Source organism: Trachinotus anak, unplaced genomic scaffold, assembly GCF_046630095.1.
Source record: "Trachinotus anak isolate AG129_WGS33_773 ecotype Australia unplaced genomic scaffold, CSIRO_AGI_Tana_v1 ptg000004l, whole genome shotgun sequence".
Classification (NCBI taxonomy): Eukaryota; Metazoa; Chordata; class Actinopteri; order Carangiformes; family Carangidae; genus Trachinotus; species Trachinotus anak.
In genome coordinates this window covers 24082195-24095748 of record NW_027273855.1, presented here as the reverse complement: position 1 = coordinate 24095748, position 13554 = coordinate 24082195, and the positions used below count along the sequence as shown (strand labels likewise).

The 13554-nt window shown below is 41.0% G+C and overlaps 1 protein-coding gene and 1 long non-coding RNA gene across 2 annotated transcripts in view; one reads left to right on the top strand and one right to left on the bottom strand.

Annotated features, from left to right (window-relative positions):
- syt6a (synaptotagmin VIa) overlaps positions 1-13554 on the top strand; it is a 65721-nt gene that overhangs the window by 41806 nt on the left and 10361 nt on the right. The window contains exons 2-3 of the mRNA XM_071477295.1: positions 6239-6629; positions 7599-8157. Of these exons, the coding sequence (XP_071333396.1) occupies positions 6239-6629; positions 7599-8157 (950 nt within the window). The remainder of the gene's footprint in view (positions 1-6238; positions 6630-7598; positions 8158-13554) is intronic.
- LOC139621076 (uncharacterized) lies at positions 4381-6302 on the bottom strand. Its single transcript, XR_011690926.1, has 2 exons — positions 6169-6302; positions 4381-5708 (listed from the first exon to the last, which is right to left on the bottom strand). It is a non-coding gene; the product is annotated as an uncharacterized lncRNA (long non-coding RNA).

Below are 13554 nucleotides of genomic sequence, written 5' to 3'. Positions count from 1 at the left end.
TGAAAGCGAATGCTAATACTAAAACTCTGAGCTGGGTGAGAAGTCTGTCTGCAGCTGACTTTTTCATGTTTCCAGCCGATAAAATTGAAAATTAAAATCCAGTAAAGAGTGTCTTCCATATGCACATGGCAGATTCATACAATGTTAATAGACTAAGGCTAAAGTGACCAAAGAAAGAAGTCATGTCGATTATGAATCATGTAAAAGACATGAAAATACAGCAGCAGCACTGTTAGCCTATAAGTCCTAACATCACCCTCAGATGGTCTGTAAGCACACTGTAGAAAAACATACTCGGACGAGTACCACAGTAGTTAGATTCATGCTTTAATGTTTGTATTCAAATCCTCAAATCCTTTTTCAAGAGAAAAGGATTTGAGGATGAGGAACAAATGGTGAGTTTGGCAAACATAATGTTGTCTAACAAAAGTTTGGCTGGAGATGTTGGAGCGTCCCCGAACCAAAAAGAGCAGGATGTTGCTGCTGTTGTGTCTCGACTCCACTGCTGTGGAAGTTCCAGTCCTATAGCAGATATATCTAGTGTCAACTCAACAAAATAATCTAGTTGGTTTATGACATGCCTCTCACATTAAGAACATCAGATTACTACTAACGCTCATTAGCTAGATAATCGACAATCACACTGTTGGATCCATTCTTCAGTGACAGCTGATAGAGGAGCAGACTGATGACTTTGGAGGGAAAATTTGTCACATTGTTATGCTTTAAAATCTAAACAGGCTTATGAGCTCATGATCCCGTGTGGCTGATTAATAATATTGATTAATTGATGGTAATCTCATGGGTTTCTAGCAAGTTGCTTCATTTCTAAATAGTTAAAATGTCCACATAGAAACTGTTGCTGCATGTGCGACCTTGATTGTTATTGTGGGTTAATTTTACTTGACACATTTCATGTTTACTTCGTTGTTGTGAAGGTGGGAAATACTGCTGGTGGAGATTATGTGTAATCAATTATATCCAGTGACCCAGTGCATTGCGTTTTTTCTCTGAGACATTGACTCTATTGGCTACTGGTCGATTGTGCTATTGCCACATTTTTTACTGCAAGCCCATACAAATATGTAATATATGATATATGTCCCTATATCTAGACTGATGTTGCCATATATGTCACCTGTAAGGGGATATATTATTAAATACACATCCTCTGGATATATGAAGATATAAGTTCATAACAATGTAAAATTTGTATAGTATATAAAACGTATATGTCATTGTTCCAGTTTCATATATTATATATATTATAACTGCTCCTACAGTTATTTTTTTTATTTTTATTTTTTTACATATGTTTCCATTTTATATGTAAATAGACTTTTAATATATGCACATATATTACAGATGTGTATGGGAGGGAAGGCTGAAATAAACCAGCTACATCTCTCCCAAGGGCAGAAAGAATAATACATACAGTCCCTCACATAACAATATAAAATATAAAGTTGCTGTATTCACCTCAGCGTACCAAACCCTACAACGTGTCCCCATCAAACTTCAGACGACAGCTTGTGCAAGGTGGCGTCCTCATTGCAAACAGCACTTTGATGTCTTTATTATCCGGGCGTAGTAGCTTGAGTTTCGGTGGACTTTTCCTGCTGAAGATGAGTCAATTCATGACAGCAAACAGAGAGATTGCACATCCTCTCTAATGACCAGGTTACCATGGAAACCAGGTAAGATTTGAAAGCACTTGACGAGGGAAAAAAAAAAAAGAAAAAGCCCCCGGGGTTCACTTTACTCTCTGACTCCACTTCAAAACAAACGTTAATTAAATTTGTGTGCTCTCAGAAACACCTGATATTACACAGCCAGGCCCTGCTGTGGTGGGACCAAAAAGAAACTTGCTGCTCGACTTCACGACTGAATCCAACAAACATCGCACTGAAACATGGCAGCCAGGAGAGTGGCCACTGGTTGCATGCGACAGGGCTCGATGTGGTTCAGCTTGTGGGAAAGGGTAAGGATGCCACATCGTGTTTTAGAGCGCTGGAGCTGTCACTGCACTCACGCAAGTCACCCAGCTCAGAGGTCAATACCTGGATGTTTCATTTTTTTAAAAATTAAATACCCGTCTCTCAGCACAGCGGTGCCTCATTTCCATGCCCTTTGCACCTGCCCTGAAAGAGCTTTACAGTGAGATTGAATCAGCCTCTGAAGTATTGATTGTAAAAAGGGTTTTTTTTAGCATGAGAGAGCCCAAAAAGACACTTTTGATTGACTGCAGGATAGTGATAGTCCACTCTTTCATGGTGTGGGTACAATCATTAAACGTGTGCTAAACCCCGAGGTCAGCCTAGTCTCACGCTGTCAGGGTAGGTTGAGCCTGATGGGAGTAATACGTTCACACAGCTCTGCTCCATTGCCCATCTGTCTGGGGAGGAAGAACAATGGCTTTTCTTTCACTCTCTATTTCTTTAATGTTCACACCCGGCTCTCTGTCTCAGTCTCACTATCGCTGCATCATTAGCTCTCTGCATATACAGTATATCTCTCAACACTAGAAGGCAGAGACTGGGAGGAATGAGAAATTAGCAACATGTCACACTTCTATATTTTTCTGTCACTGTGGAAGAAATAACTCACTGTAGTGTAATGAAGCCACTGTAGAGCTGGAGTTCTCTCATTAACCTTATCACACCAAACTAGACAGGTGTCAGTAGCACGGTTCAGATCCAACTACTTCAATTACCATAGAAACAATCGGGAATTAAAATCTCGGTTTCTTCCTCTTTTTATATCAGTTATCTACAGAGAGAGCATAAGTTCAATAAGTGACAGTCAGTGGAGCAGCGGTGTAATTTTGCAGCTGCGATGTGAACGAAAGGTCACTGCACAAACACTCCAGCTCGCATGTTTGCCACTTCGCTCACAGTTATTTTTGATTTTACTGCAGTGCAGACCTGGTGCATGCAGGTGCTCGTAAAACAAAGGGAAGTTAGTTTTTGTAGTTTAGCCTGGTGATTTGGCTGATTTACTAAGAGACTCCATTAACCTGCTAAATGCACCATTTGACATTGTAATCTAAGAAACAAGTATTGGAAACATGATTTTTGAAAAAACTCCCAAATGTCGCAAAAAGATTTATACGCTCACATGAGGTGGTTTTTCAGACCATTCGACAAAGCAATATTTCTGACATGAGTAGTCACATGACATCAAAAACATTACAGACTATTATCTCCCAAAAATCCTTGACACGAAGCCCCTGCCAGATATAAGGGGTGTGCTTTTCTGTCATCATGGATACCCTCGTCGCCTTCGATTATGTGCTACAACAGCTATTGCAGTGGATGTCATTGAAATCACCGTCCCAACACTTACAGATGCTGGATATCCGTCACCATGTTTAATTGGAATGACATTGTGAGAGGAGAAAACCCAGCTTCATTCACATAACATCACTCAATGGAAACACAGACCTTTCGCAACTGTGTTTTGGTTTGTTACACACAGTTCATGGAGGCTATTAAGGTACTTCAAAACACTTGGCGCCACAATTTGCGCTATAATTTATACTCAGATACTCTCTGAGTCATAACTCAGTCAAATCTGAACACACTGACATCATACACACATTTATAGATGCAATATTATTTACACTTTCAGAACATATCATTATCTTGAGATCCATTGAAAATAAACATCCACAAAGCCAGTTTTGTTCAGTATTAAGTCCACACTGCAAATAGGAGCTGTGAATAGAAAATGCTGCACGCATTAAATATGCTTACATTGCCGAAATGTCAACAAATGTAGGCTAATCAACAGGGCTCAAGTTGTAGCACTAGCTTACTGTAACTTAATGAATCCATGGCAACAGTGTACTTCCTGTTTATGTCCATCAAAGCATTAGAGAATGGTTTCAGTATCCAGCAAATATAAGTCAAAGACTAAAACTCCCTGAACATCAGCCACTTGGACATGACTGAGCCCTTTCTCTCAGACTGTGTAAACTCCTGCCGTAGTGGTTACCTCACTCTGAAGCGTGCTGCTGCTCAGTAAGCCACAGTCACATACTCCACTCAAACACAAATTTCTGACCTGTTGACGCATTTTCTTAGCGACAGATTGTCACCACAGTGTGTTTACAGGCGTATTTCAGTGCACGGCGCAGGGTCGGCTTCGATTTGCCGTGACGGCGGATGAGGAGTCAGCCAGCGACAGTCCAGTCAAGATGAAGCTTTGCGAAGAGCTCTGTGAAATTTCACATGACACGGAGAGGCCAGGGCCGTGGACAGCTGAGAAATCCTCCTCAGGCATAAATCCTCCAGACTTGAAATCCTGTCTACTGCTTGCCTAAGCTGTGAATTCGCCTTCGTGGACACTCCATTTATTTTGAATTTTGAACATGAAAGCTCTTAACTTGTGCAGCATGAGTTTTTATGAAGGAATGGTTTAAACATTAAAGCAGTTTTTTGTCACAACTATTCATGCAAATGAGTTAAGACAATTTCAAGACCATCCAAGACCAGTGGTAGAATTTACTTTACTTGAGTATTATTATTTTATACCACTTATAGTCCTCTACTAACTTTTAGAAGGAAGTAACATTTTACTATGAGGATTAAGATTTTACACAAGACACAACATGACTTTATAAAATATGCAGAATTTCTGCAGATTAAACTGCCCAACAGTTTATAAAATAGGTCAAATCAACTCACTCTAGGTTACCCACCATAGTCCTGCATTCAAACTGCTATTTAAGTGAAGGTTCAAACTGTTATTCATTGGGGGTCCATATTTGGGGGTCCTTCAAAGGGTCTCAGGATCCCAGGAGGCACCAGGCGTCAATGTAATGTCAGAAAGATGTTGGACTGTAACGTCTCTAATGACAGACAGACATCAGATGAAAATCCCAGTGTTGGCTAATTGACATTGAGACGTTTAGCAGATGTTTAGCAGATGTTGGGTTTTAGTAACTAATAAGTAAAGCTGTAAAATATGGTTGATGCATTGGAGCGAAACAGAAGTATAAAGAAATAGAAAACACTCAAGAAACAGAAACACTCCAGTAAAGTACAATTGTATTAAAACAGCTTTCAAGTACAGTACTTGAGTAAAGATTTTTAATGCAGGACTTTTACTTGTAATAGAATATTTTTCGTTATGACTTTTACTCACTCCACCACTGCCAAAGACCACAAGTCATCTGATTCCCCAGTTAAATAATGAATTCTCTGAAAACCTGACCCTGAATAAGCACAACGTCACCTGCAGGCTTGTTGATGCTCGTGTTTTAAAGGTTGAGCCAAGTAGATATGAGAAAAGAGCTGATCCAATGTGCCCTGAAGCGGCTTCCTGTTATCTCTTAAGTGTTTTGTGGAGACGGGAGTTCAGGGATTCTCTGTGAGGCCACAGACGCTTCTCAATGTGGGTTATTGTAGATAAATCAGAGCAATCAGACTGCACAGCAAAGAAAATTCCAGCAAAATTTAGAGAATTTAATTCAGTCCCAGCTGAAACTTCGTGTATGGAAAACACTGAGTATCAGCTGGTGAAATATGTTTATGTTACATCAGGAGTGGAGTGACTCTGGTGAGCATCCCAAAGGCAAAAGCCAGAGACACAGTGCTGTGTGTTTTCTGTGTTTGTTCTTTTGTCCCTCAGTCCCCATGAATCCTTGCAGAGTGCTTGTCAGCATTCGTCTCCAGGTCTTTGTGCGCCGCTTGTTCCCCGGGAAGCTTATTCAAAATATGAGAAAATAAATGAGTTTGACTGTGCTGGGTGCTTTTTTATCCATTTCATGGTAAAAATCCCAGAGGAAACCCTCTGACACCACAGATTTATTCCCATGAGTCATTTTTTAAATTCAAACATATCATATTGTTTGGTTTCTTATCATTTGTTAGACTATAATTACTTTTACCTCTATGGTGAAAAAATTATGTATATAGATGTGAGTGTGCATGACTGCATACCAGACCCACATTTGAATTATGTTTACATTATATGCTACTGTGCTTTTCTTATCCTTTGGCTGAACTGAAGACTAATGGAGGTTACTTTAATATTTATGAAGCACATCTCTCAGTACGTTTGGCTCACTGACTTCAGTCTTACATAAAAACCACTGATTTAGCACAGGGCCGTTTGAAAAATCATGTTCTAATAGAATGTCTCCCTCCGTCTCTCCTCTCTCACCCTTGTGATCACCATCTGTTTGTCCATATTGTGTGATCCTCTGTTTCTGGTCCCTGTGGCTCGCCACCAGACGCTACCTTTGGCCTCCTGCTTGGTGTGTTTGTGGTCTGTAGCCTGGCTCTGCTGGGTCTTCTTACATTCGTCTCCTGGAAGCTGTGCTGGGTGCCTTGGCGGACTAAGGCCCATTTCCCCAGTCCATCCCTCGCCCCTGCCTGTGGCCCAGAGCACAGCCAGCTCCAGTCGCCTCTCCTGCTGCCCAGCTCCCAGCAGCCGCCAGTCACCATGGCGACAGAGAAGGTGAAGGACCCCGTGGGCTCAATGGGTTTCCTGGAGGCGGCGGTGAAGATAAGCCATACATCTCCCGACATCCCCACTGATGTGCAGCTCTCCATGAGGGAGCACTTCCTGCGCCGCACGCAGCGCATGCAGAGACAAACCACTGAGCCGGCTTCCTCCACTCGGTTAGACACATACACTGCATGTACTGTGTGATGGGGTTATCCATGTGTAAATGTGCTCACGGACACACACAAACATGCATCCATGCACGCATAAGCAGAATTTGAGACACAGCATCACGTGGAGGCACCAAATACCCTCAACGTATCACTAATGAGGGTAGATATTCTCTATCTGGGCAATTTGGCATCTACAAAGTTAATTATAATAAATACTGTAGATCGTGTTGCTCTTTGCCTTTGAGGCATCTCTTCACAGGTCATTATGGTAAAGCTAATTATATGTGATGGCTTCTTCATGAGAATTAATGGAACATAGTTGGAAAAAAATCACTGCACGTTAAGTGAACATCACTACTCTATTCTGCTCATGTATGCAGTTGTCCTTTAAATGCACATTTGTTCTGTAATTAAAGCAGCAGAAAATTCCTGTTTAGGGTCCTGACACAGCAAATCATCGCTCACAGGGTAATGTTAGTGCAACTTCACCCGGACTTGGCCTCTATCTTTTATTTCACCTACACCCTTTTACAGTATTTTCTTATTCCTCACACAAAAGACAATCTAAGTGAAAAGCTTTTCAAAAAGTGACACATGCAAATCAGCGGCATGAGAGCAGGCAAGCTTTCTAAGGTAATTGTTTTCATGCATTTTTAAAAGCAATATAAATATAAGCCTCAGGCCATTAGTTGTTTCTTCAGGAAATAACTAAAATAGCTTTGGCTGTTGTCTTTGTCTGATCAATTGCAACCTTCACAGCAGATGTGAGGGGACATGAGGTGACACAATCAGTCGCTCCTTTGTCAGTGCTAGTTCCTTTGAGGTCAGCTCGGTGTGCCGGAGCCATTAAATTCAAAACCTCACAGAGTTTCCCTGCTCGTCTTCACCACTGCTCCTCGGCACAAACCGCAGCTACCTCCTCTCACTCCTCACTCTTCCCTGTCTTTCTTCCTGTCTTTTCTGTCCCTGCAGGCACAATTCATTCAAAAGACACCTGCCCAGGCAGATGCAGGTAGGCAGCCTAGACCTGGGGAACGACTATGTGGTGGACAAAGAGGAAAAGCCCACCAGCATTGGCCGCATCCAGCCGGAGCTCTACCAACAGAAGGCCCTGGAGTCAGAGGAGTCATCCAAGAATGGCAGCAAAAACTGTGGCAGGATTAACTTCTCCCTCAAGTACGACTACGAAAACGAAGCCCTCTTAGTCAACATCCTCAAGGCGGTGGACCTGCCCGCCAAGGACTTATGCGGTACATCCGACCCTTACGTGAAGATCTACCTGCTGCCCGACCGCAAGAAGTTCCAGACCCGCGTCCACCGGAAAACTCTCAACCCCACGTTCAACGAGAGCTTCCAGTTCCCTGTGCCTTACGATGAGCTGGCAGTCAGGAAGCTCCACATGAGCGTCTTTGACTTTGACAGGTTTTCACGTCACGATATGATCGGGGAGGTGGTGCTGGAGAACCTGTTTGAGCTGTCTGACCTCTCCAGGGAGACGAACATATGGAGGGACATCCAATATGCCACCAGTGTAAGAATCCATTGGCTTTTTTCTGTTTCCTCTAGACTCAGTATTATATTGTTATGGCTCTGTAACCACCATCACTCTGACAGTTAATTCATTCATTCATTCAGGTTCATTCAAATGAGGCAGGGCAAAGTGAGTTGTCTGTATTTTAGAAAAAATTGGACATAATGCAGAGAGCAGATGTCTCAGAACCGCGGTGCTCCGTCACTCCATTGTGTTACATGAATGACTGGAAATCAGATCGTCATTAGTGTCTAGGTGATGGTCTCTCTCTAACAAAGTGCGAATGAAAGAAAAATTAGTTCAGATGGCCGAGTCATATGGACAAGATAATGATGTGTACAATATGTACAGATTATGTGTTAATGTTTGGCGCCTAGGCTCTGACCTAGTTGCTCTCCACAAGGGAACATCCAGATCAGCTCAGCAGGGAGTGGATACTGACTTCCCCACCGAGGATGGAAGCAAATCTCTACACCCTCCAGGTGGACGTTAGGGCGAAGGGTGTGTAGTGTGGCGACATCAGGAGAATGAGTAGAGCACTGATGGCTGAAACAACCTGTGTCCCAAATCAGGAGCAGTCTATAGCTCCTTTTCCACTGGTTAAAAAACCCGCTAACACCCGCTAACATCAGGCTTTCATCAGCAATGGAAAAGGGTTCAATCGGCGTTCACACCCGGGTCAAATGACTCTGCAGTAGACGCCGGTATATACTGGCCTTGGCTCGGATTGGCATTGATGTAAACACAGAATCCAGGTGAACCTGCAAATTTTCAAACCACTTTCTGACTGTAACATTTAAAAAAACAGGTTACACTCATTAATTTTAGAGGAAAAAGGGTGTAAGGGTGCACTGCTTCTGTTGCCCAGCAACCTTGAAAACACTTTACTTTTTTTTTTATTTGTTTTTTTTTTTTTTTTACAAAAATATGAGGTTTTAAGGACCTTTTAACAGTTGCACTATTAGTTGTTGAACTCCACAGGCTCCCTGTTGGTGTTGTTTGTTACCATATTACTTCATTTCATTTCATCATTTCAATCACATTATGAATGACATGAAGGAGGCTGCATTTAAAGGAGCCTTTCGAATTGGGACAGCCTTGTTGCACCACTGTGACACAATCTGTCTTCAAATGCAGCCTCCGAAGGGACAGTGGGACACAGTGAGGGTGTGTTGGATACGTGTTGTGAGTGCAGTGAGAGTCTTGAGTTTTGCTGCCAAGCTCACAGACTTCACTTCATTAACGACTAAAGGAAGGAAATGTGGGCTTGTATGGGGCCTTACCTCATCAGCTGTGTTCATCTTCTTCGACTTCCTGTCCCAGTTGTGTTGCGTGTGGTCGCTCCAAAAAGGAAAAGCACTCAAACAGATGTCAGCGCTCTTTCTCTGTTCAACAGAAGCTCAACACCTCAGTGCTGCTATGCATGAGCTCTAAATTCAGCTGTGTCCACTAGCAGCCAGCTGAAAGAACAAAAGGTGATAATATGAGTCCAACAGAATTAAAAACCACTGTATTTCATTTAGGTGGTTCCAGGGTCCCGCTGTTGTCCTTGCTGGCTCACTGGCACTGGGACAATAGACTGATCTGAGTCATTGTTAACGAAATCACTTTCACCTGAGCTTTTCCTGCTACGACAGGTCAACATGTTCTGTTAAAAAAAAAAAAAAAAAGGTTCATAATCACAGATGACACCTGTCTGTTTGATGATTTTATCAACTAGAGCAAACTGAATACTTGGACGAACGATTCTTAAAATGTAAATAATTTTAAGTGAACACTCAGCAGATGCATTTAAATCATCATCACTGTAAATTAATATGAGTCCTTCTGTAAGACAGAGTGCAGTGGTGCCTGAAATACTGTCAAATGGATGCGATCATTTCAACTATTTGTTTTTGTTATTTATTTATATTGTTATTTAATTACAATATGAACATGATATTGTTCATTAATCAAATACACAGAAAATATACATACATATACACTGAACTGAATAATTAAAAGCCAATCAACAAGAAAAGATTAAGAGAAAAGCATTTGGTCAAAGATTTTAAAGGGGTAAGGGTAATGTGAGGGTGAGGGGGGTATTGAGGGAAATTAAAGTCCCACCTACAGCCCTGTGATGTGAAACTAATCACTACAAATGCATCAAACAGCGAATGCATTGTTAAGAACCAGATCAGTTCAGAAACATAATTGTCACTTATTAAAATACATAAAGGGACTAGCACTTCAAATATAAAAAGATATTTCTGCCTCACAGCTTAGTCATACAATTGTTTCTCTGTTGACATTGTTACTTGTCCAGGGGCCAGTTTCAGGAACTCAGTGTGCCTTGTCTCTGGCAGCATGTTAGGCACCTCTGAGCCCTCATCACTTTATCACCTCCCCAGCGCTCTTATATCAGACAGTCTGCTCCCACCCTCCTCCTCCAGCTGTTGAACTTGAGCTTCTTCAAGGATTGTTCAATAATCTCAACGTTATTGCTTAGGAGGCAGAAACGCAGGGGCTCTCTCCTTGGCACACAAACTTTATCGAACCGCCAAATGATTTTGTGACAAAGTCCCTTGCTCGCATTAAATTCAAGACTGGCAACATAAAGAATGCACAGATGGTGGTGTGTCAGTGGAAACAAAAAAAAAACCAACAAAAAAAACAGCTATAAAGTGATGAGTAATGAAACTCTTGGGTAGGATAAAGACGCTGTTTTAAAAACACTGTGCAGCTTAATGAGTGAAGAAGTCGGCAGTATCGAGTCGAGGGAGGAGGGAAGACAGAGCCAGCAGCTTTCCTCAGTTCATAGATCAAGGAGAGACGCTCGTCAATAACAGCAACCTTCAAGCGTTAGATCAAAATTCTGAAGGAGACTAGTTTACATTGACTTCAGACCATTTCTCGTGTGTGTTCAGTCTAGACGAACTTGTTCTGTGAAGGTTTTTACATGCAGAGAGGAGATTGTTCAGCAACTGTGGAAGGGACTAAAAACTAGGAGGTAGTTATTCTTTGTAATAAGGCGTCCGTGATGTTCAACAGATAGAAGCAATGTGAATGTGATCACAAAAAAAGACTAGTAAGTAATTAGTAGTGGATTTTTAGACTGTTTGAGCTAAATGCTGATATTAACATGCTAATGTTTAACAGTATACTGTATATCATATTCACCCTCTAAGTTTAGCCTCTTACCATGGTAACACTTGCTAAAGCGAAACACAAAGTACAGCTGAGTTTTGCAGGTATTGGCTCATAAATCAGAGTGTTTAAACTAATGCTAATTGGTGCTAAGAGCAAAGTGCAGTATTAGACACAGTGAACTTCTAGATTGATGGTGTTGCTGGGGGAAAACTCATTTATTCTGTGAGGGACACAAATGTCTGAACCAAACTTCATGATAATCCGTCCAATAAGTTGCTGAGAGATTTAACTCAAAACCACAAATGTTTACCATCTTAGTTTAGCACAGAGCTGATTTTAAGTCTTTTGAACAAAATCCCAGTCAAGTCTCAGGTAAATCCAAAGACCTGAAACGCAAATTGGAATTGGCTGAACGCACACGCAGACATATAGTGGAAATTCTTCTCAACTGACATAGCTCAGCTTCAGTAAAATTGTTTAATTGCCCTAAGGATGATGTGAAAACACAGGTGGCTACTGTAATTTGAAGGTCTTTCCAGCAGCTTGGATCACATATCATTAAGCTGCGTTTATATAAAAACATGTTGCTAGATTTAAAAAATTTTTTTTTTAATCACAACTCCCTAAGGCGGTAGATATACATACCCTCTGTCTTCTTGTTGACTGCATAAAAAATAAGTTATTTCTAATAATTACACAAATACACAAAAAATTCAAGACAAATGAAATAATATTAATATTAATTTAATAATAATAATAATAACTAAAAGGAGGAACTAACACATAAATAAATGCTTTGAGCATCAGAATCAGTTTCATGGCTGCAGTGAAAATATGCTGGATAAAGTGGAAAACTATTAAGCTACTCAAACAAATGACTTTTTTTTATAATAAAAGGCTAAATAATGAAAGACTGAAATAATAAAAGGTTATATTTATTTGTGATTTAAATATAAAAGTAATGTTGCAAACTATGAAGTCATAAGTACTGGAGAAACCAATAGTCATTGAGATATTTCACTATAAGGCAAAAGGGTCAACGTTAGGGTGGCGCTGCAAAGGAGGATTCATCCTTTGGGAACAATAACATTTTGTGGCAATCCAGTAGTTGTTATATATTTTAGTCTGGACCAAACTGGTTGACTCATCAATAGGCCGCCACTGTGGATAAAAAATGGTTAATACAGCACAGGTGATACCGACTGGCACCAAAACAGCCCGTGTTTCTACGACGACAATCAAGGTGTGGCTTCATGCTTTTGCAACACTTGGGGCTTCTGCTGTGCTCTCACGTTATGGCTGAACCTTCACACCCTTCAAACGAAATCCCTCACTTCCACAGCAGAGAAAGCTGAGTCGCAGCTGTGCGTGTGTGCGAAGAGACATTAAGACTGCTGCACTCAGACAGACGTGTTGGGATTTGCCAATCAGAGGGGCTCTCACCAAGCTCATTCAGAGTGATTAGGGGTCTGTGCGACCTTAATACTGCTTCTAGGATGGGGCTAAGGACTCACACGGGACAGATAACAGGACTCTCATTCCCCTTGAGACTCTTATCTCAGAGGGGGCTGTCGCTACACAAGTGAAAGCTCATGTTTTAATTGGTAGAAAGGTTGTGCTGGGAAAGTTTTTGTCTCAAAAGTAAAGAAAACATGCTTGGATGACGATACAAGGCTGTACTGAGACTTACTCACCCGTTAATTACGTGGGAAATTGGTTTATATTATGTCAAAGTACTGAGCTGTAAATTTAATATCCTCTTTTATTGAATGATGATGATCATCTGGAGACATAATCAGAATTTATACTTTTTGAAAACTGCGATGAGAACAAGGACATTTTCTGTTTGGTGGACGCATAGAGAAGATCAGCTTTAACTTCAGAGTCAGACCATCAACGCCTCAGTGACATCCTGACAGCTGGATCTAGGACTTGAGGTGAAGCCCAGTTGTTCACCTTCCTTTTCTCACTTGAATAGTTCTCTACTGTTGTTGACTTGAGGCTCCTTTAACTTTGCATTTGACAGGTGCATCAGAAAAAATCCAAACACATTTTCTGTTTGAATGAGCGTACTTTATGACCAATATTTCTTTTTATTACAACTTAATGTTTAAGTATCAGGTCCTGAGGTCATTATATATATTGATTAAGAATCTCATGATGCTTTTTTTCTCTCAGCAAAAGATAAATAATCCTTAAAGTAGGACTTTGAGTTTTCTTTAAAGAAATTGTTGGACAGTTTGAGAAATAGCCATATTTGCTTTC